At 48.8% G+C, this 23,189-nt stretch overlaps 1 protein-coding gene across 22 annotated transcripts in view; it reads right to left on the bottom strand.

Moving 5' to 3' along the window:
• LOC135515570 (TBC1 domain family member 15-like) overlaps positions 1-23,189 on the bottom strand; it is a 91,186-nt gene that overhangs the window by 24,869 nt on the left and 43,128 nt on the right. For all 22 annotated transcript variants that reach the window (XR_010451818.1, XR_010451819.1, XR_010451826.1 and 19 more), the window contains exons 8-10: positions 9,878-10,006; positions 7,729-7,832; positions 3,865-3,959 (exon numbers count right to left, since the gene is read on the bottom strand). Coding sequence is in view for 2 of the 22 variants with exons in the window: in XM_064939190.1 (XP_064795262.1) it covers positions 3,865-3,959; positions 7,729-7,832; positions 9,878-10,006 (328 nt within the window). In the remaining 20 variants the exon portion in view is untranslated. The remainder of the gene's footprint in view (positions 1-3,864; positions 3,960-7,728; positions 7,833-9,877; positions 10,007-23,189) is intronic.

The raw sequence follows: 23,189 nt of genomic DNA, 5'->3' as shown, positions 1-23,189 counted from the left end.
CGGTCCTCAGATGAAAAGTTTTACCACCAGGAGTTGAAATCAGAAATGGGACCAGCAGCACTTCCAGCAGTTCAGCACTGCTCCATGCCAGTCGCCGCTCATTTCCATATTAATTTCAGTTGACATTTACAGAGAGCACACAACTCTAACCCTGTTACAACCGGAGCCTAATTTCAATCCTTTGAATAGCAGGGGGAGGGGGGGGCGACTCAGAGAGAGAGAATAAAGAGACAGAGAGAACAGAAATGCCAAGTCCATTGAGGAGCCAGCCAGATCCAGTATGGATCATTCCTCAACGATCAGGAGGAGATGAGATCCCATTACCTGGCTGACATGGGTCCTGTCCCAAATGACAACCTGCTCCGTATTTAGTGCACATAGGGCTCAGGTCAAAAGTAGTGCACTACGTACAGGGTATAAGGTGCGATTTGGGACGCAGATTTGGGGCCGGGTTCTCCAGGCGGACGACGCTGATGGAATATTGAATAAATAAAACATGGGGTTGATCCGATGGGAGACAGATTGATTCCAGGCTCAGCTCAGTCGTAAAGTAGCTAAACGAGGAAAGGTGTCACACTTTGTTTCAAATGGTTTTGCTGAGCAGTTTGGGGTGAGACCTGGAGAAATGTGGCCAACTTTTGTTCTTCACTGGCTGGTGGAAGTTGAGTTGCTGACTGAGGTTGTTGGAACAAGGAGTCTAACTCATTAACATATTGGAAAGGTCTCCTGTTTGTCACAGTGCCCATCGTTCAAACCACGTAACCATCCAACTGTCAGACCAATAGAATCAAATAGAATACAACTATTGTCCATTGATTAGAAGGGAAAACTTTCTTCTGGCTTCCTAAACAACCCCAGAGAGAGCCCCCAGAGAGAGCCCCCGGACAGAGCCCCCAGACAGAGCTCCCAGACAGAGCTCCCAGACAGAGCTCCCAGACAGAGCCCCCAGAGAGAGCCCCCGGACAGAGCCCCGGACAGAGCCCCCGGACAGAGCTCCCAGACAGAGCTCCCAGACAGAGCCCCCAGACAGAGCCCCCAGACAGAGCCCCCAGACAGAGCCCTAGGCAGAGCCCCCGGACAGAGCCCCCAGACAGAGCCCCCGGACAGAGCCCCCAGACAGAGCCCCCAGACAGAGCCCCCAGACAGAGCCCCCTGTCACAGCCCCCAGACAGAGCCCCCAGACAGAGCCCCCAGACAGAGCCCCCAGACAGAGCCCCCAGACAGAGCCCCCAGACAGAGCCCCCGGACAGAGCTCCCGGACAGAGCCCCCGGACAGAGCCCCCGGACAGAGCCCCCGGACAGAGCTCCCGGACAGAGCCCCCGGACAGAGCCCCCGGACAGAGCCCCCAGACAGAGCCCCCAGGCAGAGCCCCCAGGCAGAGACCCCAGGCAGAGACCCCAGGCAGAGCCCCCAGAGAGAGCCCCCAGACAGAGACCCCAGGCAGAGCCCCTAGACAGAGCCCCCAGAGAGAGCCCCCAGACAGAGACCCCAGAGAGAGCCCCCAGACAGAGACCCCAGGCAGAGACCCCAGGCAGAGACCCCAGGCAGAGACCCCAGGCAGAGCCCCCAGGCAGAGCCCCCAGATGTACAGGGTCAGCAGCAGCGCCCCAATCGTGGGGGGTTAAGTCCCTTGATCAAGGGCACAATGGCAGGATATGTTACATGGGATGAAATCCTTTTGGCTGCTGGTCTAAAACCTCCAGGCTATTATCTGGTGACTAACATTCTGTTAGAAGTGATGAAGATGATGATGATGATGATATTAGACTCCTGACTAACATTCTGTTAGAAGTGATGATGATGATGGTGAAGATGACCTATTAGACTCCTGACTAACATTCTGTTAGAAGTGATGATGATGATGATGATGACCTATTAGACTCCTGACTAACATTCTGTTAGAAGTGATGATGATGATGATGATGATGACCTATTAGACTCCTGACTAACATTCTGTTAGAAGTGATGATGATGATGATGATTACCTATTAGACTCCTGTAGTCTCTAAACATTCTGTTAGAAGTGATGATGATGATGATGATGACCTATTAGACTCCTGTGGTCTCTAAACATGCTGTTAGAAGTGATGATGATGATGATGATGATTACCTATTAGACTCCTGTGGTCTCTAAACATGCTGTTAGAAGTGATGATGATGATGATGATTACCTATTAGACTCCTGTGGTCTCTAAACATGCTGTTAGAAGTGATGATGATGATGATGATGATTACCTATTAGACTCCTGTGGTCTCTAAACATGCTGTTAGAAGTGATGATGATGATGATGATGATGACCTATTAGACTCCTGACTAACATTCTGTTAGAAGTGATGATGATGATGATGATGATGACCTATTAGACTCCTGACTAACATGCTGTTAGAAGTGATGATGATGATGATGATGATTACCTATTAGACTCCTGTGGTCTCTAAACATGCTGTTAGAAGTGATGATGATGATGATGATGATTACCTATTAGACTCCTGTGGTCTCTAAACATGCTGTTAGAAGTGATGATGATGATGATGATGACCTATTAGACTCCTGACTAACATTCTGTTAGAAGTGATGATGATGATGATGATGATGACCTATTAGACTCCTGACTAACATGCTGTTAGAAGTGATGATGATGATGATGATTACCTATTAGACTCCTGTGGTCTCTAAACATGCTGTTAGAAGTGATGATGATGATGATGATGATTACCTATTAGACTCCTGAGGACTCTAAACATGCTGTTAGAAGTGATGATGATGATGATGATGATGACCTATTAGACTCCTGACTAACATTCTGTTAGAAGTGATGATGATGATGATGATGATGACCTATTAGACTCCTGACTAACATGCTGTTAGAAGTGATGATGATGATGATGATGATTACCTATTAGACTCCTGTGGTCTCTAAACATGCTGTTAGAAGTGATGATGATGATGATGATGATTACCTATTAGACTCCTGTGGTCTCTAAACATGCTGTTAGAAGTGATGATGATGATGATGATGATTACCTATTAGACTCCTGACTAACATGCTGTTAGAAGTGATGATGATGATGATAATTACCTATTAGACTCCTGTGGTCTCTAAACATGCTGTTAGAAGTGATGATGATGATGATTACCTATTAGACTCCTGTGGTCTCTAAACATGCTGTTAGAAGTGATGATGATGATGATGATGATTACCTATTAGACTCCTGTGGTCTCTAAACATGCTGTTAGAAGTGATGATGATGATGATTACCTATTAGACTCCTGTAGTCTCTAAACATGCTGTTAGAAGTGATGATGATGATGATAATTACCTATTAGACTCCTGTGGTCTCTAAACATGCTGTTAGAAGTGATGATGATGATGATGATGATTACCTATTAGACTCCTGTAGTCTCTAAACATGCTGTTAGAAGTGATGATGATGATGATAATTACCTATTAGACTCCTGTGGTCTCTAAACATGCTGTTAGAAGTGATGATGATGATGATGATGATTACCTATTAGACTCTGTCGTCTCTAAACATGCTGTTAGAAGTGATGATGATGATGATTACCTATTAGACTCCTGTGGTCTCTAAACATGCTGTTAGAAGTGATGATGATGATGATGATGATTACCTATTAGACTGCTGTGGTCTCTAAACATGCTGTTAGAAGTGATGATGATGATGATGACCTATTAGACTCCTGTTGTCTCTAAACATGCTGTTAGAAGTGATGAAGATGATGATTACCTATTAGACTCCTGTGGTCTCTAAACATGCTGTTAGAAGTGATGATGATGATGGTGAAGATGACCCATTAGACTCCTGACAAACATTCTGTTAGAAGTGATGATGATGATGATTACCTATTAGACTCCTGTGGTCTCTAAACATGCTGTTGCGTTTCTCCTGCTCCTCACTCACTGACTTCCACTGGAGCTTCATACGGAAGTACTCATCCCTGAGGAAAGAGGATGAGAAGAGAGGGGGAATAAGTACTCATCCCTGAGGAAAGAGAATGAGAAGAGAGGGGGAATAAGTACTCATCCCACAGGAAAGAGGATGAGAAGAGGGGGAATAAGTACTCATCCATGAGGAAAGAGGATGAGAAGAGAGGGGGAATAATTACTCATCCCAGAGGAAAGAGGATGAGAAGAGAGGGGGAATAAGTACTCATCCCAGAGGAAAGAGGATGAGAAGAGAGGGGGAATAAGTACTCATCCCTGAGGAAAGAGGATGAGAAGAGAGGGGGAATAAGTACTCATCCCTGAGGAAAGAGGATGAGAAGAGAGGGGGAATAAGTACTCATCCCAGAGGAAAGAGGATGAGAAGAGGGGGGAATAAGTACTCATCCCTGAGGAAAGAAGATGAGAAGAGAGAAAAGAGGATGAGAAGAGAGGGGGAATAGGTACACATCCCAGAGGAAAGAGGATGAGAAGAGAGGGGGAATAAGTACTCATCCCTGAGGAAAGAGGATGAGAAGAGAGGGGGAATAAGTACTCATCCCTGAGGAAAGAGAATGAGAAGAGAGGGGGAATAAGTACTCATCCCAGAGGAAAGAGGATGAGAAGAGAGGGGGAATAAGTACTCATCCCCGAGGAAAGAGGATGAGAAGAGGGGGAATAAGTACTCATCCCTGAGGAAAGAGGATGAGAAGAGAGGGGGAATAAGTACTCATCCCTGAGGAAAGAGGATGAGGAGAGAGAAAAGAGGAAGAGGGGAGAGGGAATAAGTACTCATCCCCGAGGAAAGAGAGCAAAGTAAAGGAGTGAGACAACGGAGAATATTTCACATATTACATTAGTGACGGGAAAAAAATGGATAGCTACATATCGCAATATTACTTTGGACCATATTATAGACACCTTGACTCCAAGTAAAACATATATCAATGTAAATATTTGTTGATTTTGCTAGGTAGTGTTAGCTAGCGCTAGTTCACTTTACCTGTACCAAAACACTGGTATTTTGTCCTATAGCTCGTTCTCCATCTTCTTTTTAAAAGCCCAGTGCAGTCAAAACCTTGATTTCTCTGTCTTTTAAATATATTTATGTATAATAATATGAAGTAATTTATTTTCAAACTGAAACGTATTAGCCATTCTTAAAGACAAGTCATTTTACTTGTAAATGTAAAGCTTAACGATTCATAAAAGGCTGTGAAGATCTCTCTACGAGCATAAAGACAACATGAAGTGAGAGTTGTTGGGTTTTCACATCCTAGTATTATATCAGCAGTGCTGTTACGATCTGCAGATCTGACAGAGGACATGTGTCAACTATGGAGGAGCTCCCGGTCTCCTAATGAGGAGTGTCTCTCTTAGGTTTTCCTCCCTGTCTCCTAATGAGTAGGAGTGTCTCTCTCAGGTTTTCCTCCCGGTCTCCTAATGAGTAGGAGTGTCTCTCTCAGGTTTTCCTCCCAGTCTCCTAATGAGGAGTGTCTCTCTTAGGTTTTCCTCCCTGTCTCCTAATGAGGAGTGTCTCTCTTAGGTTTTCCTCCCGGTCTCCTAATGAGGAGTGTCTCTCTCAGGTTTTCCTCCCGGTCTCCTAATGAGTAGGAGTGTCTCTCTCAGGTTTTCCTCCCAGTCTCCTAATGAGTAGGAGTGTCTCTCTCAGGTTTTCCTCCCGGTCTCCTAATGAGTAGGAGTGTCTCTCTCAGGTTTTCCTCCCAGTCTCCTAATGAGGAGTGTCTCTCTTAGGTTTTCCTCCCGGTCTCCTAATGAGTAGGAGTGTCTCTCTTAGGTTTTCCTCCCAGTCTCCTAATGAGTAGGAGTGTCTCTCTTAGGTTTTCCTCCCAGTCTCCTAATGAGTAGGAGTGTCTCTCTCAGGTTTTCCTCCCAGTCTCCTAATGAGGAGTGTCTCTCTTAGGTTTTCCTCCCGGTCTCCTAATGAGGAGTGTCTCTCTTAGGTTTTCCTCCCAGTCTCCTAATGAGGAGTGTCTCTCTTAGGTTTTCCTCCCAGTCTCCTAATGAGGAGTGTCTCTCTTAGGTTTTCCTCCCGGTCTCCTAATGAGTAGGAGTGTCTCTCTCAGGTTTTCCTCCCAGTCTCCTAATGAGGAGGAGTGTCTCTCTTAGGTTTTCCTCCCGGTCTCCTAATGAGTAGGAGTGTCTCTCTTAGGTTTTCCTCCCGGTCTCCTAATGAGGAGTGTCTCTCTTAGGTTTTCCTCCCGGTCTCCTAATGAGGAGTGTCTCTCTCAGGTTTTCCTCCCAGTCTCCTAATGAGGAGTGTCTCTCTCAGGTTTTCCTCCCGGTCTCCTAATGAGGAGTGTCTCTCTCAGGTTTTCCTCCCAGTCTCCTAATGAGGAGTGTCTCTCTTAGGTTTTCCTCCCTGTCTCCTAATGAGGAGGAGTGTCTCTCTTAGGTTTTCCTCCCGGTCTCCTAATGAGTAGGAGTGTCTCTCTTAGGTTTTCCTCCCGGTCTCCTAATGAGTAGGAGTGTCTCTCTTAGGTTTTCCTCCCAGTCTCCTAATGAGTAGGAGTGTCTCTCTCAGGTTTTCCTCCCAGTCTCCTAATGAGGAGTGTCTCTCTTAGGTTTTCCTCCCGGTCTCCTAATGAGGAGTGTCTCTCTTAGGTTTTCCTCCCAGTCTCCTAATGAGGAGTGTCTCTCTTAGGTTTTCCTCCCAGTCTCCTAATGAGGAGTGTCTCTCTTAGGTTTTCCTCCCGGTCTCCTAATGAGTAGGAGTGTCTCTCTCAGGTTTTCCTCCCAGTCTCCTAATGAGGAGGAGTGTCTCTCTTAGGTTTTCCTCCCGGTCTCCTAATGAGTAGGAGTGTCTCTCTTAGGTTTTCCTCCCGGTCTCCTAATGAGGAGTGTCTCTCTTAGGTTTTCCTCCCGGTCTCCTAATGAGGAGTGTCTCTCTCAGGTTTTCCTCCCGGTCTCCTAATGAGGAGTGTCTCTCTCAGGTTTTCCTCCCAGTCTCCTAATGAGGAGTGTCTCTCTCAGGTTTTCCTCCCGGTCTCCTAATGAGGAGTGTCTCTCTCAGGTTTTCCTCCCAGTCTCCTAATGAGGAGTGTCTCTCTTAGGTTTTCCTCCCTGTCTCCTAATGAGGAGGAGTGTCTCTCTTAGGTTTTCCTCCCTGTCTCCTAATGAGGAGGAGTGTCTCTCTTAGGTTTTCCTCCCGGTCTCCTAATGAGTAGGAGTGTCTCTCTTAGGTTTTCCTCCCTGTCTCCTAATGAGTAGGAGTGTCTCTCTCAGGTTTTCCTCCCAGTCTCCTAATGAGGAGGAGTGTCTCTCTTAGGTTTTCCTCCCGGTCTCCTAATGAGTAGGAGTGTCTCTCTTAGGTTTTCCTCCCGGTCTCCTAATGAGTAGGAGTGTCTCTCTTAGGTTTTCCTCCCAGTCTCCTAATGAGGAGTGTCTCTCTCAGGTTTTCCTCCCGGTCTCCTAATGAGTAGGAGTGTCTCTCTTAGGTTTTCCTCCCAGTCTCCTAATGAGGAGTGTCTCTCTCAGGTTTTCCTCTTGGTCTCCTAATGAGTAGGAGTGTCTCTCTCAGGTTTTCCTCCCGGTCTCCAAATGAGGAGGAGTGTCTCTCTCAGGTTTTCCTCCTGGTCTCCTAATGAGGAGTGTCTCTCTCAGGTTTTCCTCCCGGTCTCCTAATGAGGAGTGTCTCTCTTAGGTTTTCCTCCCAGTCTCCTAATGAGGAGTGTCTCTCTCAGGTTTTCCTCCCTGTCTCCTAATGAGTAGGAGTGTCTCAGGTTTTCCTTCCAGTCTCCTAATGAGTAGGAGTGTCTCTCTTACGTTTTCCTCCTGGTCAGACTCCTCCTCTCCTCCAGGGTGCTCTCCCAGGGGAAGTAGCCCAGCAGAAACTTCCATCCCTCCTTCCTCAACACGTGACACAGACCCTAGGAGGGAAGGAGAGACAGAAAGAGGGATTGGGGGGGGGGACAGAGAGAAAGTAAGAGAGGAGAGACGGACAGCTTTCATTTCCACAGTCCTACAGTAAGTAACAAACAAAACAGGCCTAACAGAGCTATTCCAGTTTCAACTGAGCCTTCGACTTCCAACGGTCGCTTCAGAGAGAGAGAGGCGATGTCGGGAGACAAAACAATCTCTGAAAAGCGGCTGGCCCCTACTTTCATATCCTTCATGGAGAGAGACTACGGAGAGGCATCAGATGCTGCCTTTAATGAGTGTTCTGCCTCGCTGCTCAAGGCCACAGCCATAGACAGCCACAGGCCACAGACATCCACAGGCCACAGACATCCACAGGCCACAGACATCCACAGGCCACAGACATCCACAGGCCATAGACATCCACAGGCCACAGACAGCCACAGGCCATAGACATCCACAGGCCATAGACATCCACAGGCCACAGACATCCACAGGCCACAGACATCCACAGGCCATAGACATCCACAGGCCATAGACATCCACAGGCCATAGACATCCACAGCCAATAGACAGCCACAGGCCACAGCCAATAGACAGCCACAGGCCACAGACATCCACAGGCCATAGACATCCACAGGCCACAGACAGCCACAGGCCATAGACATCCACAGGCCACAGACAGCCACAGGCCACAGACAGCCACAGGCCATAGACATCCACAGGCCATAGACATCCACAGGCCATAGACATCCACAGGCCATAGACATCCACAGACCATAGACATCCACAGGCCATAGACATCCACAGGCCATAGACATCCACAGGCCATAGACAGCCACAGGCCATAGACATCCACAGGCCATAGACATCCACAGGCCATAGACAGCCACAGGCCATAGACAGCCACAGGCCATAGACATCCACAGGCCATAGACATCCACAGGCCATAGACATCCACGGGCCATAGACATCCACGGGCCATAGACATCCACGGGCCATAGACATCCACGGGCCATAGACATCCACGGGCCATAGACATCCACGGGCCATAGACATCCACGGGCCATAGACATCCACGGGCCATAGACATCCACGGGCCATAGACATCCACGGGCCATAGACATCCACGGGCCATAGACATCCACAGGCCATAGACATCCACAGGCCATAGACATCCACAGGCCATAGACATCCACAGGCCATAGACATCCACAGGCCATAGACATCCACAGGCCATAGACATCCACAGGCCATAGACATCCACGGGCCATAGACATCCACGGGCCATAGACATCCACGGGCCATAGACATCCACAGGCCATAGACATCCACGGGCCATAGACATCCACAGGCCACAGACAGCCACAGGCCATAGACATCCACAGGCCATAGACATCCACAGACATCCACAGGCCATAGACATCCACAGGCCATAGACTCCAGTGTGGATGAGCTACTAGCTCTGTCAAGGATGAACAGTATATGTAGGAATTAAAAGCACTGATGGGTTTCTGCTGTTGCTACTCTCTTAATTAACAGCAGAGGGCGTGTGTGTGGTGTGTTTGTGGTGTGTGTGACTGTCCCGTTTGATCATGTGTTTCAGTGTGTTACATCCCGGTGTTTCAGTGTGTTACATCCTGGTGTTTCAGTGTGTTACATCCCGGTGTTTCAGTGTGTTACATCCCGGTGTTTCAGTGTGTTACATCCCGGTGTTTCAGTGTGTTACATCCTGGTGTTTCAGTGTGTTACATCCTGGTGTTTCAGTGTGTTACATCCCGGTGTTTCAGTGTGTTACATCCCGGTGTTTCAGTGTGTTACATCCCGGTGTTTCAGTGTGTTACATCCCGGTGTTTCAGTGTGTTACATCCTAGTGTTTCAGTGTGTTACATCCTAGTGTTTCAGTGTGTTACATCCTAGTGTTTCAGTGTGTTACATCCTAGTGTTTCAGTGTGTTACATCCTGGTGTTTCAGTGTGTTACATCCTGGTGTTTCAGTGTGTTACATCATACTGCTTTTAGCTGGTTCCTGGCCCCACATTTGAGGTGTTCCTTACCCCTTTGAAAATGGTCTGTTTGAGGTGTGAGATGTTCCTCATGCGTCCCTCGGGGTCCATGTTGGTGTTCCACTCCTTCGCCCCAACAGGCTCCCTACGCCGGACCTCTGGCAGCACGCCAAGATCAATCTACCAGGACAGAGAGGGTATGGTAATACTGCATTACCTACATGTTACTGCTGCACCAATAACACACTATAGAGAGAGGGAGGGGACTGACTGCTACACCAATAACACACTATAGAGAGAGGGAGGGGACTGACTGCTACACCAATAACACACTATAGAGAGAGGGAGGGAGGGGACTGACTGCTACACCAATAACACACTATAGAGAGAGGGAGGGGACTGACTGCTACACCAATAACACACTATAGAGAGAGGGAGGGGACTGACGGCTACACCAATAACACACTATAGAGAGAGAGAGGGGACTGACTGCTACACCAATAACACACTATAGAGAGAGAGGGAGGGAGGGGACTTACTGATACACCAATAACACACTATAGAGAGAGAGAGGGAGGGGACTTACTGCTACACCAATAACACACTATAGAGAGAGAGAGGGAGGGGACTTACTGCTACACCAATAACACACTATAGAGAGAGAGGGGGAGGGGACTTACTGCTACACCAATAACACACTATAGAGAGAGAGAGGGGACTGACTGCTACACCAATAACACACTATAGAGAGAGAGGGAGGGAGGGGACTTACTGATACACCAATAACACACTATAGAGAGAGAGAGGGAGGGGACTTACTGCTACACCAATAACACACTATAGAGAGAGAGGGAGGGGACTGACTGCTACACCAATAACACACTATAGAGAGAGAGAGGGAGGGGACTTACTGCTACACCAATAACACACTATAGAGAGAGAGAGGGAGGGGACTTACTGCTACACCAATAACACACTATAGAGAGAGAGAGAGAGGACTTACTGCTACACCAATAACACACTATAGAGAGAGAGAGGGAGGGGACTTACTGCTACACCAATAACACACTATAGAGAGAGGGAGGGAGGGGACTTACTGCTACACCAATAACACACTATAGAGAGAGGGAGGGGACTGACTGCTACACCAATAACACACTATAGAGAGAGAGGGAGGGGACTGACTGCTACACCAATAACACACTATAGAGAGAGAGGGAGGGGACTGACTGCTACACCAATAACACACTATAGAGAGAGAGGGAGGGGACTCACTGCTACACCAATAACACACTATAGAGAGAGAGGGGAGGGGACTGACTGCTACACCAATAACACACTATAGAGAGAGAGAGGGAGGGGACTGACTGCTACACCAATAACACACTATAGAGAGAGAGGGGAGGGGACTGACTGCTACACCAATAACACACTATAGAGAGAGAGAGGGAGGGGACTGACTGCTACACCAATAACACACTATAGAGAGAGAGGAGAGGGACTGACTGCTACACCAATAACACACTATAGAGAGAGAGGGAGGGGACTGACTGCTACACCAATAACACACTATAGAGAGAGAGAGGGAGGGGACTGACTGCTACACCAATAACACACTATAGAGAGAGGGAGGGGACTTACTGCTACACCAATAACACACTATAGAGAGAGAGAGGGAGGGGACTGACTGCTACACCAATAACACACTATAGAGAGAGGGAGGGAGGGGACTGACTGCTACACCAATAACACACTATAGAGAGAGGGAGGGAGGGGACTCACTGCTGCACCAATAACACACTATAGAGAGAGGGGAGGGAGGGGACTGACTGCTGCACCAATAACACACTATAGAGAGAGAGGGAGGGAGGGGACTGACTGCTACACCAATAACACACTATAGAGAGAGAGAGGGAGGGGACTGACTGCTGCACCAATAACACACTATAGAGAGAGGGAGGGGACTCACTGCTACACCAATAACACACTATAGAGAGAGGGAGGGGACTGACTGCTACACCAATAACACACTATAGAGAGAGAGAGGGGACTTACTGCTACACCAATAACACACTATAGAGAGAGGGAGGGGACTCACTGCTACACCAATAACACACTATAGAGAGAGAGAGGGGACTGACTGCTACACCAATAACACACTATAGAGAGAGAGGGAGGGAGGGGACTTACTGATACACCAATAACACACTATAGAGAGAGAGGGGAGGGGACTTACTGCTACACCAATAACACACTATAGAGAGAGAGGGAGGGGACTGACTGCTACACCAATAACACACTATAGAGAGAGAGAGGGAGGGGACTTACTGCTACACCAATAACACACTATAGAGAGAGAGAGGGGAGGGGACTTACTGCTACACCAATAACACACTATAGAGAGAGAGAGAGACTTACTGCTACACCAATAACACACTATAGAGAGAGAGAGGGAGGGGACTTACTGCTACACCAATAACACACTATAGAGAGAGGGAGGGAGGGGACTTACTGCTACACCAATAACACACTATAGAGAGAGGGAGGGAGGGGACTTACTGCTACACCAATAACACACTATAGAGAGAGGGAGGGGACTGACTGCTACACCAATAACACACTATAGAGAGAGAGGGAGGGGACTGACTGCTACACCAATAACACACTATAGAGAGAGGGGAGGGGACTGACTGCTACACCAATAACACACTATAGAGAGAGAGGGGAGGGGACTGACTGCTACACCAATAACACACTATAGAGAGAGAGAGGGAGGGGACTGACTGCTACACCAATAACACACTATAGAGAGAGAGGGGAGGGGACTGACTGCTACACCAATAACACACTATAGAGAGAGAGAGGGAGGGGACTGACTGCTACACCAATAACACACTATAGAGAGAGAGGGGGGACTGACTGCTACACCAATAACACACTATAGAGACAGAGAGGGAGGGGACTGACTGCTACACCAATAACACACTATAGAGAGAGGGAGGGGACTTACTGCTACACCAATAACACACTATAGAGAGAGAGGGAGGGGACTGACTGCTACACCAATAACACACTATAGAGAGAGGGAGGGAGGGGACTGACTGCTACACCAATAACACACTATAGAGAGAGGGAGGGAGGGGACTCACTGCTGCACCAATAACACACTATAGAGAGAGAGGGAGGGAGGGGACTGACTGCTGCACCAATAACACACTATAGAGAGAGAGGGAGGGAGGGGACTGACTGCTACACCAATAACACACTATAGAGAGAGAGAGGGAGGGGACTTACTGCTACACCAATAACACACTATAGAGAGAGAGAGGGAGGGGACTGACTGCTGCACCAATAACACACTATAGAGAGGGGAGGGGACTCACTGCTACACCAATAACACACTATAGAGAGAGGGAGGGGACTGACTGCTACACCAATAACACACTATAGAGAGAGAGGGGACTTACTGCTACACCAATAACACACTATAGAGAGAGGGGAGGGGACTGACTGCTACACCAATAACACACTATAGAGAGAGGGAGGGGACTTACTGCTGCACCAATAACACACTATAGAGACAGAGAGAGAGGGAGGGGACTTACTGCTACACCAATAACACACTATAGAGAGAGGGAGGGGACTGACTGCTGCACCAATAACACACTATAGAGAGAGGGAGGGGACTCACTGCTACACCAATAACACACTATAGAGACAGAGAGGGGACTGACTGCTACACCAATAACACACTATAGAGAGAGAGAGGGAGGGGACTGACTGCTACACCAATAACACACTATAGAGAGAGAGAGGGAGGGGACTGACTGCTACACCAATAACACACTATAGAGAGAGAGGGAGGGAGGGGACTTACTGCTACACCAATAACACACTATAGAGAGAGGGAGGGGACTCACTGCTACACCAATAACACACTATAGAGACAGAGAGAGAGGGAGGGGACTTACTGCTACACCAATAACACACTATAGAGAGAGAGGGAGGGGACTGACTGCTACACCAATAACACACTATAGAGAGAGAGAGGGGAGGGGACTTACTGCTACACCAATAACACACTATAGAGAGAGGGAGGGAGGGGACTGACTGCTACACCAATAACACACTATAGAGAGAGAGGGGAGGGGACTGACTGCTACACCAATAACACACTATAGAGAGAGAGAGGAGGGAGGGGACTGACTGCTACACCAATAACACACTATAGAGAGAGAGAGGGAGGGGACTGACTGCTACACCAATAACACACTATAGAGAGAGAGAGGGAGGGGACTGACTGCTGCACCAATAACACACTATAGATAGAGAGGGAGGGAGGGGACTGACTGCTACACCAATAACACACTATAGAGAGAGAGAGGGAGGGGACTGACTGCTACACCAATAACACACTATAGATAGAGAGAGGGAGGGGACTGACTGCTACACCAATAACACACTATAGAGAGAGAGAGGAGGGGACTGACTGCTACACCAATAACACACTATAGAGAGAGGGAGGGAGGGGACTTACTGATACACCAATAACACACTATAGAGAGAGAGAGGGAGGGGACTGACTGTTACACCAATAACACACTATAGAGAGAGGGAGGAGGGGACTGACTGATACACCAATAACACACTATAGAGAGAGAGAGGGAGGGGACTGACTGCTACACCAATAACACACTATAGAGAGAGGGAGGGAGGGGACTCACTGCTACACCAATAACACACTATAGAGAGAGAGAGGGAGGGGACTGACTGCTACACCAATAACACACTATAGAGAGAGGGAGGGAGGGGACTGACTGCTACACCAATAACACACTATAGATAGAGAGAGGGAGGGGACTGACTGCTACACCAATAACACACTATAGAGACAGAGAGAGAGGGAGGGGACTTACTGCTACACCAATAACACACTATAGAGAGAGAGGGAGGGGACTGACTGCTACACCAATAACACACTATAGAGAGAGAGAGGGAGGGGACTTACTGCTACACCAATAACACACTATAGAGAGAGAGGGAGGGAGGGGACTGACTGCTACACCAATAACACACTATAGAGAGAGAGAGGGAGGGGACTGACTGCTACACCAATAACACACTATAGAGAGAGAGAGGGAGGGGACTGACTGCTACACCAATAACACACTATAGAGAGAGAGAGGGGAGGGGACTGACTGCTACACCAATAACACACTATAGAGAGAGAGAGGGAGGGGACTGACTGCTGCACCAATAACACACTATAGATAGAGAGGGAGGGAGGGGACTGACTGCTACACCAATAACACACTATAGAGAGAGAGAGGGAGGGGACTGACTGCTACACCAATAACACACTATAGATAGAGAGAGGGAGGGGACTGACTGCTACACCAATAACACACTATAGAGAGAGAGAGGGAGGGGACTGACTGCTACACCAATAACACACTATAGAGAGAGGGAGGGAGGGGACTTACTGATACACCAATAACACACTATAGAGAGAGAGAGGGAGGGGACTGACTGTTACACCAATAACACACTATAGAGAGAGGGAGGGAGGGGACTGACTGATACACCAATAACACACTATAGAGAGAGAGAGGGAGGGGACTGACTGCTACACCAATAACACACTATAGAGAGAGGGAGGGAGGGGACTCACTGCTACACCAATAACACACTATAGAGAGAGAGAGGGAGGGGACTGACTGCTACACCAATAACACACTATAGAGAGAGGGAGGGAGGGGACTGACTGCTACACCAATAACACACTATAGATAGAGAGAGGGAGGGGACTGACTGCTACACCAATAACACACTAGAGAGAGAGAGAGAGGGAGGGGACTGAGATATCAAATCAGCAAAATACCTTGTCAAAATCTAAGAATTTAAACAAAAGAAAGACATTAACAATGTAAAGACTCAGTGACCATAGCCTGGCTATAGAGACAACATAGAAAACAAGCTGGTCTTGGGGCTCTGTTCACACACAGACCCCACAGAGCCCCAGGACAGCAACACAACTAGAACCCAACCAAATCATGAGAAAACAAAAATATTATTATTTTCAACGTGTCAAGTAATTAACAAAAAAACTGTGCAAACTCGAACGCCATTTTGCCCTAAACAGTGAGTACACAGTTGCAGAAAATGAGGTGGAAACTGTGGTGCACTTAACCACACTTCCTGCCAAATGTATGACCATACTAGAGACACATATTTCCCTCAGATCACACAAATCCACTTTTGATAAACTCCCATATCTATTGGGTGAAATACCACAGTGTGCCATCACAGCAGCAAGATTGGTGACCTGTTGCCACAAGGGAAACTAGTGAAGAACAAACACCATTGAATATACAACCCATATTTATGTTTATTTAAACTATATGCACATCATTACAACACTTTATATAGACATATGTTTACTGTAAATTGTTTAATATCTATTTCACTTGCTTTGGCAATGTTAACATATGTTTCCCATGCCAATATTGCCGAGACAGAAAGAGAGGTGTCAAGTCCAAGTCATGAGGGTCACGACCCCATTGAAATCCAACAAAACACCAAGCTCTGGCTGGACACACTGGTTACGTTGTGGCTGTTTTAAAATGGAAATCATTTAAAACACTATTTTGAGTGAGTGAGTGAGTGAGTGAGTGAGTGAGTGAGTGAGTGAGTGAGTGAGTGAGTGAGTGAGTGAGTGTGTGAGTGAGAGTGAGTGAGTGTGTGTGTGTGTCATTTCTAACTCTGTGTCCAGTACTAGCCTACACACACGTCCAATTGACAGCTGTGTGACGTTTGGTTTGCCAGGCCAACAACCTGGTACAATACCGTAGCGACGACACTGTCCTCTTTTCAGACACTTAAGTCAATTGAACAGTTCTGCTCAGAGAGATAGAAGAAGAGGATTCAGCCAGAAAGACAGACTAACTAAAGCCTAAGCTACGAAGCGGAGAACTGTTTCCATGGGGACAGGGCTGATAAGGGGGGGACGGGGTGGACTGTAAATAGGAGTCAATAATTCATGAGCTTTGTGATAAGCAGGGATGTGTGTGTGTGTGTGTGTGTGTGTGTGTGTGTGTGTGTGTGTGTGTGTGTGTGTGTGTGTGTGTGTGTGTGTGTGTGTGCAGCACCATAACTATCCAACATCCAGCCAGCCAACACACACAAGACAGCGCTATTTTGTTACGCCTTCATTGGAAAATAACTAGAAAGAGATTTAGGAAGAACTTTTCTCACGTCAGTGAAAATATTTTTTCTTAAGGTGTGGGTTGTATAAACAGAACGAGAGAGAGTTCCACAAAGCTTCTCCATTCAGTGGATTCAGAGAGAGAGTTCCACAAAGCTTCTCCATTCAGTGGATTCAGAGAGAGAGTTCCACAAAGCTTCTCCATTCAGTGGATTCAGAGAGAGAGTTCCACAAAGCTTCTCCATTCAGTGGATTCAGAGAGAGAGTTCCACAAAGCTTCTCCATTCAGTGGATTCAGAGAGAGAGTTCCACTAAGCTTCTCCATTCAGTGGATTCAGAGAGAGTTCCACAAAGCTTCTCCATTCAGTGGATTCAGAGAGAGTTCCACTAAGCTTCTCCATTCAGTGGATTCAGAGAGAGAGTTCCGCAAAGCTTCTCCATTCAGTGGATTCAGAGAGAGAGTTCCACTAAGCTTCTCCATTCAGTGGATTCAGAGAGAGAGTTCCGCAAAGCTTCTCCATTTAGTGGATTCAGAGAGAGAGTTCCACAAAGCTTCTCCATTCAGTGGATTCAGAGAGAGTTCCACTAAGCTTCTCCATTCAGTGGATTCAGAGAGAGAGTTCCGCAAAGCTTCTCCATTCAGTGGATTCAGAGAGAGAGTTCCACTAAGCTTCTCCATTCAGTGGATTCAGAGAGAGAGTTCCGCAAAGCTTCTCCATTCAGTGGATTCAGAGAGAGAGTTCCACTAAGCTTCTCCATTCAGTGGATTCAGAGAGAGAGTTCCGCAAAGCTTCTCCATTTAGTGGATTCAGAGAGAGAGTTCCACAAAGCTTCTCCATTCAGTGGATTCAGAGAGAGAGTTCCACTAAGCTTCTCCATTCAGTGGATTCAGAGAGAGAGTTCCACAAAGCTTCTCCATTCAGTGGATTCAGAGAGAGAGTTCCACTAAGCTTCTCCATTCAGTGGATTCAGAGAGAGAGTTCCACTAAGCTTCTCCATTCAGTGGATTCAGAGAGAGAGTTCCACTAAGCTTCTCCATTCAGTGGATTCAGAGAGAGAGTTCCACAAAGCTTCTCCATTCAGTGGATTCAGAGAGAGTTCCACTAAGCTTCTCCATTCAGTGGATTCAGAGAGAGAGTTCCACAAAGCTTCTCCATTCAGTGGATTCAGAGAGAGTTCCACTAAGCTTCTCCATTCAGTGGATTCAGAGAGAGAGTTCCACTAAGCTTCTCCATTCAGTGGATTCAGAGAGAGAGTTCCACTAAGCTTCTCCATTCAGTGGATTCAGAGAGAGAGTTCCACTAAGCTTCTCCATTCAGTGGATTCAGAGAGAGAGTTCCACTAAGCTTCTCCATTCAGTGGATTCAGAGAGAGAGTTCCACAAAGCTTCTCCATTCAGTGGATTCAGGTAGTACTCAGACCCCTCGACGTCATCCGCATTCTGTTACATTACAGCCTTATTCTAAAATGGATTATAAATCATTTAAATCCCCCTCATCAAGCTATACACAACACCCCATAATGACAAAGCAAAAACAAGTTAACATTTCTGGAAAAAATATGATACAAAATAAAAACACTGACGTTTCACATTACCATATGTATTCAGACCCTTTACTCAGGACTTTGTTGAAGCATCTTTGTCAGCGATTACAGCCTAGAGTTTTCTTGGGTATGACGCTACAAGCTTGGCACACCTGTATTTGGGGAGTTTCTCCCATTCTTCTCTGCAGATCCTCTCAAACTCTGTCCGGTTGGATGGGGAGCGTCGCTGCACAGATATTTTCAGGTCTCTCCAGAGACGTCTGGGCTTTGGCTGGACCACTCAGACATTCAGAGACATGTCCCAAAGACACTCCTGCATTGTCTTGGCTGTGTGCTTATGGGTTGTCGTGTTGGAAGGTGAACCTTCGCCCCAGTCTGAGGTCCTGAGTGCTCTGGAGCAGGTTTCATCAAGGATCTCTCTGGTCCATTCATCTTTCCCTTGATCCTGTCTAGTCTCCCAGTCCCTGCCGCTGAAAAACATCCCCAGAGCAGGATGCTGCCAGCACCATGCTTCACCGTAGGGATGGTGCCAGGTTTCCTCCAGACGTGACGCCAAAGAGTTCAACCTTGGTTTCATCAGACCAGAAAATCTGGTTCCTCATGGTCTGAGTCCTTTAGGTGTCGTTTGGCAAACTCCAAGCAGGCTGTCATGTGCCTTTTAGTGAGGAGTGGCTTCCGTCTGACCACTCTACCATAAAGGCCTGATTGGTGGAGAGCTGCAGAGATGGTTGTTCTTCTGGAAGGTTCTCCCATCTCCATAGAGGAATGGATTCTGTCTGGCCTGATTGGTGGAGAGCTGCAGAGATGGTTATTCTTCTGGAACTCTGGAGCTCTGTCAGAGTGACCATCGGGTTCTTGGTCACCTCCCTGACCAAGGCCCTTCTCCCCCATTTGCTCAGGTTGTCCTGGCGACCAGCCCTGGTGGTTCCAAACTACCTCCATTTAATAATGATGAAGGCCACGGTGTTCTTGGGGAACCTTCAAAGCTGCATATCTGATCACCTTCGTATAGTGTGGCTCTTTATACAGAGGTTGTTTTAAACAGGTAAAGTAGCATAGTTACACTATTGATCTTTCTCCCTCTCTTCTAATGATTTCCACAAGGTAATAAAGTGGCCAGCCAGGAGGTTCATGTAATCAAAATCTAATTAAAAAATCTGCCGTGCGTTGCATTCCTCCGCGACTCAGAGGTTACACTCTGCATCATCAGCCAATCGAAGGGTGTGTGTGTGTGTGTGTGTGTGTGTGTGTGTGTGTGTGTGTGTGTGTGTGTGTGTGTGTGTGTGTGTGTGTGTGTGTGAGAGAGAGAGCGATTTACTATTTACTCACCACAGATCTATTTACATAATGTATTAACCTTTATTTAAACCAGGTAGATTGAGAGCACATGGCGCTTGCAATGCCAAGGGTCCTTGGTTAGATTTTCGCTGGAGCCTCCCATATGTTACATTTATGCACACTACTGTCTGTACTTGATAAAAGCATCTGCTAAATGGGATAGGGGATACGTAGTCAGTTGAGGACAACAGTCCTGATGTTGAAAGGGGAGACCTAGTCAGTTGAGGACAACAGTCCTGATGTTGAAAGGGGAGACCTAGTCAGTTGAGGACAACAGTCCTGATGTTGAAAGGGGAGACCTAGTCAGTTGAGGACAACAGTCCTGATGTTGAAAGGGGAGACCTAGTCAGTTGAGGACAACAGTCCTAACGTTGAAAGGGGAGACCTAGTCAGTTGAGGACAACAGTCCTGATGTTGAAAGGGGAGACCTAGTCAGTTGAGGACAACAGTCCTGATGTTGAAAGGGGAGACCTAGTCAGTTGGGGACAACAGTCCTAACGTTGAAAGGGGAGACCTAGTCAGTTGGGGACAACAGTCCTGATGTTGAAAGGGGAGACCTAGTCAGTTGGGGACAACAGTCCTGATGTTGAAAGGGGAGACCTAGTCAGTTGAGGACAACAGTCCTAATGTTGAAAGGGGAGACCTAGTCAGTTGAGGACAACAGTCCTGATGTTGAAAGGGGAGACCTAGTCAGTTGAGGACAACAGTCCTGATGTTGAAAGGGGAGACCTAGTCAGTTGAGGACAACAGTCCTGATGTTGAAAGGGGAGACCTAGTCAGTTGAGGACAACAGTCCTGATGTTGAAAGGGGAGACCTAGTCAGTTGACGACAACAGTCCTGATGTTGAAAGGGGAGACCTACTCAGTTGAGGACAACAGTCCTAATGTTGAAAGGGGATACGTAGTCAGTTGGGGACAACAGTCCTAACGTTGAAAGGGGAGACCTAGTCAGTTGAGGACAACAGTCCTGATGTTGAAAGGGGAGACCTAGTCAGTTGAGGACAACAGTCCTAATGTTGAAAGGGGAGACCTAGTCAGTTGAGGACAACAGTCCTAATGTTGAAAGGGGAGACCTAGTCAGTTGGGGACAACAGTCCTAATGTTGAAAGGGGATACCTAGTCAGTTGAGGACAACAGTCCTAATGTTGAAAGGGGAGACCTAGTCAGTTGGGGACAACAGTCCTGATGTTGAAAGGGGAGACCTAGTCAGTTGAGGACAACAGTCCTGATGTTGAAAGGGGAGACCTAGTCAGTTGAGGACAACAGTCCTGACGTTGAAAGGGGAGACCTAGTCAGATGTACAACTGAATGTCATCAACTGAAATGTGTCTTCCTCATTTAACCCTCTGAATCAGAGCGGGGTGGGGGTGGGGGGGGGGGGGGCTTAATCCACATCAGCGCTGCCTGGGGAGCAGTTGTTGTTGAGGGTAACTGCTTTGCCCAACGACAGAAAAGCAGATTTGCCCCTCACCCTGCCTGCCTCCCCCTCACCCTACCTGCCTCCCCCTCACCCTACCTGCCTCCCCCTCACCCTACCTGCCTCCCCCTCACCCTACCTGCCTCTCCCTCACCCTACCTGCCTCCCCCTCACCCTACCTGCCTCCCCCTCACCCTACCTGCCTCTCCCTCACCCTACCTGCCTCCCCCTCACCCTGCCTGCCTCCCCCTCACCCTGCCTGCCTCCCCCTCACCCTGCCTGCCTTCCCCTCACCCTACCTGCCTCCCCCTCACCCTACCTGCCTCCCCCTCACCCTACCTGCCTCTCCCCTCACCCTACCTGCCTCTCCCTCACCCTACCTGCCTCTCCCTCACCCTACCTGCCTCTCCCTCACCCTACCTGCCTCCCCCTCACCCTACCTGCCTCCCCCTCACCCTACCTGCCTCCCCCTCACCCTACCTGCCTCCCCCTCACCCTACCTGCCTCCCCCTCACCCTACCTGCCTCCCCCTCACCCTACCTGCCTCCCCCTCACCCTACCTGCTGCCTACCGGCACATATTATTACAGCGCACTCTGTTGGTCATGAGGTTTAATAATAACAGTAATAATATATGAATAATAAATAAATATAGTGCACTCTTTATTTATTATTCATATATTGATTACTGAGAACACGTTCTCTATTACAGTAACACCAAGACAGAAGATTAGAACCAGGAGGAGGTGATACAGACCTACCGACGTCCCCCGACGTCCCCCCACTCTGTCCCACAGACCTACCGACGCCCCCACTCTGTCCCACCGACGCCCCCCCCCACTCTGTCCCCCGACGCCCCCCCACCCCTCTCTGTCCCACAGACCTACCGACGCCCCCCCACTCTGTCCCACCGACGCCCCCACTCTGTCCCACCGACGTCTCCACACTCTGTCCCACCGACGTCCCCACACTCTGTCCCACCGACGCCCCCCAACTCTGTCCCACCGACGTCCCCCCCACTCTGTCGCACCGACGTCCCCCCACTCTGTCCCACCGACGTCCACCCCCACTCTGTTCCACCGACGCCCCCCCCCCCCACTCTGTCCCACCGACGTCTCCACACTTTGTCCCACCGAAGTCCCCCACTCTGTCCCACCGACGTCTCCACACTCTGTCCCACCGACGTCCCCACACTCTGTCCCACCGACGCCCCCCCCACTCTGTCCCATCGACGTCCCCCCCACTCTGTCCCACCGACGTCCACCCCCACCCTGTCCCACCGACGTCCCCCCCACTCTGTCCCCCCACTCAGTCCCACCGACGTCCCCCCACTCTGTCCTACCGATGTCCCCCCCCCCCACTCTGTCCTACCAACCTACCGACGTCCCCCCACTCTGTCGCACCGACGTCCCCCCACTCTGTCCCACCGACGTCCACCCCCACTCTGTCCCACCGACATCCCCCCCACTCTGCCCCCCCACTCTGTCCCACCGACGTCCCCCCACTCTGTCCTACCGATGTCCCCACACTCTGTTCCACCGACCTACCGACGCCCCCCCCCCACTCTGTCCCACTGACGCCCCCCACTCTGTCCCACCGACGTCCCCCCCACTCTGTCCCCCCCACTCTGTCCCAACGACGTCCCCCCACTCTGTCCTACCGATGTCCCCACACTCTGTTCCACCGACCTACCGACGTCCCCCCCACTCTGTCGCACCGACGTCCCCCCCACTCTCTGTCCCACCGACGTCCACCCCCACTCTGTCCCACCGACGTCCCCCACTCTGTCCTACCGATGTCCCCACACTCTGTTCCACCGACCTACCGACGCCCCCCCCCACTCTGTCCCACCGACACCCC

Source organism: Oncorhynchus masou, chromosome 27 (assembly GCF_036934945.1).
Source record: "Oncorhynchus masou masou isolate Uvic2021 chromosome 27, UVic_Omas_1.1, whole genome shotgun sequence".
NCBI lineage: Eukaryota > Metazoa > Chordata > Actinopteri > Salmoniformes > Salmonidae > Oncorhynchus > Oncorhynchus masou.
Note: the sequence above shows the minus strand (reverse complement) of the source record. Positions and strands in the feature narration are given on the sequence as shown.